The following is a 3,845-nucleotide window of genomic DNA, read 5'->3' on the forward strand; positions in this document are numbered from 1 at the left end:
ATAAAAACATTATAGTATAATAATTGGATTTCGATAATGTTGGGTTAGAAAAATATTGCTATTTTCCTTTGCATGTAGCTTTTCGCCCTATCTGGCCGCGTGCACAACTAACTGCACATGCGCTGGCTTAGGTAAAGAATTGAAGGCCTGCTCGTTGCATTTGTTCACTGATGAGAAAAATAAACTAGGCCCACCGTCCATCCTGCCTGGCAAATCGGCCTGTGCTCAAAACCACACGGCCCAAAGCCCAACCTACGCCGTATTAATTGCCTTCCGCCTCTCTGTCCTCCCCCCACGCCGCCGCAAAACCCTAGCGCCCCCGCAGCCGCAGCAGCGCGCCTCTTCCTTCCGCAGGATGGCGACCTCGACGGCGCGCACGGTGAAGGACGTGAACCCCCACGACTTCGTTAAGGCCTACTCCGCCCACCTCAAGCGCTCCGGCAAGGTACCCGCTTGTTCCTCCCCCTCATTCCCCACCTTGTTCCGTCAGATCTAGCGGCTGTTACGAGCGGCGTTGAGGATTTCGTTGGGTCCCGATGAATCTTGCATCGTCTAGGCTGTGAAAGCGAGCTCCAGTGAATGCAGTGGCGAGCACCTGCTAGTCTAGGATTAGTTTGTAACTTGGCGGCGGAGGGTTCAGGCTGAACAACAGCGCATCGTCGCTGTTGTGCTAAATTTTCTTTCCTTTTCCGGTTCGTTTGGACTGTAAGCACTTCAGTATATTTTCTTGTTTTATAGAAGATCACTAATTCATTAATTTTGCTCACTGCTGCCTGTGAGTTTAGATGGTCTAAATCATGTGGCCTGTTGCCATTACCTGTTGTTTATTGAAATGTTGATTGGTTCAGATCAGCATTTAGTCAGGGCTGTTGGTCGACTTGGTTAAGGCAAAATGTATATTTTTGTTTGTGCGAGAAAGTTATCCTCGTTGCTGGTTAATTAAGGAGTTTTAGTACTGATGATTAGCTTGGGCAAAATAGCCAATTTCGTCCTCAAACTCTTGCCCTCGGATCAAATTCGTCCTCCACTCTTCAAAGGTCCAATTTGGTCCCCAGAGTCTATTATTCTGGTTCAGTTCCGTCCCTCATCTGAGCTGGCTGGCCACATAGGCACGCCACATCACCTAGGCGCAGGGTCCGCTGTTGTAAATGTCTGACACAAGCTTTTTTTCCCATCCTTTACTGATGCTACTTTCTTGTCTAGTTGTCTATGCCATTGGTAGTCCCAGCAACTTTATTTTTTCAGGGACAGAGGAAGAAGAGGAACCTTTTTTTTCTGGGGACAAAGGAAGGGGTAGAAGCAAAGCAACTTGTTTTTAGAAAGGAGTAGCATAAACTAGCAAGCAAAATGTTTGTTTCAGCTTTGTAGACTGAGAAAACAAAAGTTTCAGATGGTAAAAATTCACAATCTGAAGAAGACTAGATGTTGAGTTGTTAGTTTGTTACAATTCACAAGCCATATTGTTATGACACCCAACGTTTCTCTCTCCTAGCCTCTACATTGTTTATTACAAGCTGATTTCTACACTGTATATATAACCTGAAACCAACCGGACCTAAACAATCTTTTTAAGGAGGGATTTTTTTGACTGAATTTTAAGGAGGGATTGATATACAAACAGAAAGACCCAAGAGGACGTGGGTTGGGCTGGATGCGCACGCACAGCGCAAGTGCCAGTTAGTGCGGATCAAGCGGAAAAAAAGAGTTAAAAAAGAGAGTGTAAGGAGGAAAGGAAAAATGAAGGGCACAAGGGCATATAGGACATTTATAACAGAGGACCCTGTGCTCATGTGACATGGCATGCTTACGTGGACAGCCAGCTCGAATGAGGGGCGGAATTGAACCGGATTACTAGAGTTCGGGGACTAAATTGGAATTTTGGAGAGTTAGGGGACGAAGTTGACCCAAGGGCAAGAGTTCATGGACGAAATTGGCTATTTTGCCATTAGCTTGGTACTTTTTTGCCTGTGTTCTGCTTAGTTTATGACCATCTCGTTGCTAGGGATGGACAATCTGTGGTCAGGTTGGTACCTTGTAAATTAGCTTGAAATGGTGGACAGAATGGTGTGCTGTGTAGACATCATTCTGTGTTGAAACTATGACTACTCATTTACTCAATGGTGTTACCAATTGTCTGTGAATCAAGAAAGACAGCTACTGTTTTCAAATTTTGGACCAATGCATTGTAGTTACATTTGGAGAAATAACCATATTTATATGAACGGTTATAGTTTGTTACTGTTCTCTCTGGCCCTGCTTGTATTTGCTTGCTAGAATCAAGTGGATTTGTTGCACATAAGGACCTTTTGGAGTTATTTCTGTCTGAAAATTCTATTGGAGTTTAGCTTCAGCAAATAATATATGTTACTTGGTAACCTTCACTGTTTTCTGTTGGTTGCCAGAGTCCTCCTAACCTAAAGTATTTCTTCTCTTGCAGATGGAGCTCCCAGAGTGGGTTGACATCGTCAAGACTGCAAGGTTCAAGGAGCTCCCGCCTTATGACCCTGACTGGTACTACACCCGTGCTGGTAAGGAATCATTATCTTGTATAACCAATTTGTTATTTCTTTGTGTGCTGCATTTTTGGCCTTCATATTAATTTTAATGTGCCATTTGTGCCATGCTGTAGCCTCCATTGCAAGGAAGATCTACCTGAGGCAGGGCATTGGTGTGGGCGGCTTTCAGAAGATCTATGGTGGGCGCCAGAGGAACGGCTCCCGGCCTCCGCACTTCTGCAAGAGCAGTGGTGCCATTTGTCGGAACATCCTTCAGCAGTTGCAGAAGATGGGCATAATTGATGTTGACCCCAAGGGGTAATATGCTTCTTCTATGCTTGTTTGTGCATTAGTGTTTTATTGCTTGTATCTGTTGTTTGCTTATGCTTTTACTTTGTTCCGTTACAGCGGAAGGCTCATCACCTCTGTGGGAAGGCGTGATCTTGACCAAGTTGCTGGAAGAGTTGCTGTTGTCCCCTGAGCATGTTATATCCTGTCGTTCATGTCATGTTTGGTAGCAGAGTTTGTCTAAAATTTTGGATGAGGGTATCACCTGTTGCATTTGTTGGCCGAAAGAATTGGATGTAGGATGCATCAAGTTATGCCTTTGTTTCATATTTTCTGAACTAAGTTAGCTATCTGTTATGCATATGTATATGAACTCATAGCGATGACTGGTGCTGTCAGGTGGTTATGGAAGTCTGCAATTATATCCCTTTGTTAGTAATCACATCAGACTCATTGATTGCTATATATCGAAGTGATCTGATTGTTCGTATGGCAGGTTGAATTGTTCATGATGTTAACCTGTTGCATATTCTGTGATTGCTATGCTGAATGAAAACCAGAGTTAACTAATTACTGGTGATGTGTTATAGTGTGCTTTGTAAAGTGGTACCTGGAAATTATATTTATTTTATTGACATTTGTACGACAAAAATAATATTTCTCAGTAAATTTATACTGGAACCGTGCTGGCACAAACGAATGAATTTATACTATGGTATTCTCAATAATTTATCATTGGTTGGGCCCGTTCTGCCGTTAAAAATAATCTCCTCACCATGCGAGACAATTTTAACACACGGCCGAGGCAGCCTGATGACGGCTTTCCAAGTGGGTTTATCTAAAATAAGGTATAGGCAATCCTAGAAAAGTGAGTTTTAACAAAAACTTGGTTCGGTAGATTAGGCTATCCTAGAAAAAGCAAATAAACGAGTTTCTATACATTTATATGGAACTAGCGAGTTTCTATAGATTTATATGGAACTAACTCACTTAGGTATATTGAGTAAAATAGGCGGAATAGCCCAACTTTCGTCCAGTCTCAATTTCACACCTCATCTTTGA

General features: G+C 42.9%; 1 protein-coding gene across 1 annotated transcript; it reads left to right on the forward strand.

The window, feature by feature from the left end:
- The first annotated feature begins 274 nt into the window (after window positions 1–274).
- LOC101762630 (40S ribosomal protein S19) lies at window positions 275–3,278 on the forward strand. The gene is made up of 4 exons (XM_004956304.3): window positions 275–445; window positions 2,438–2,528; window positions 2,630–2,813; window positions 2,904–3,278. Exons 1-4 carry the CDS (start codon window positions 356–358, stop codon window positions 2,974–2,976), a joined length of 438 nt encoding a protein of 145 aa, XP_004956361.1. The 5' UTR covers window positions 275–355; the 3' UTR covers window positions 2,977–3,278.
- Window positions 3,279–3,845: the final 567 nt, after the last annotated feature.

This window comes from Setaria italica, chromosome II, assembly GCF_000263155.2.
Source record: "Setaria italica strain Yugu1 chromosome II, Setaria_italica_v2.0, whole genome shotgun sequence".
NCBI lineage: Eukaryota > Viridiplantae > Streptophyta > Magnoliopsida > Poales > Poaceae > Setaria > Setaria italica.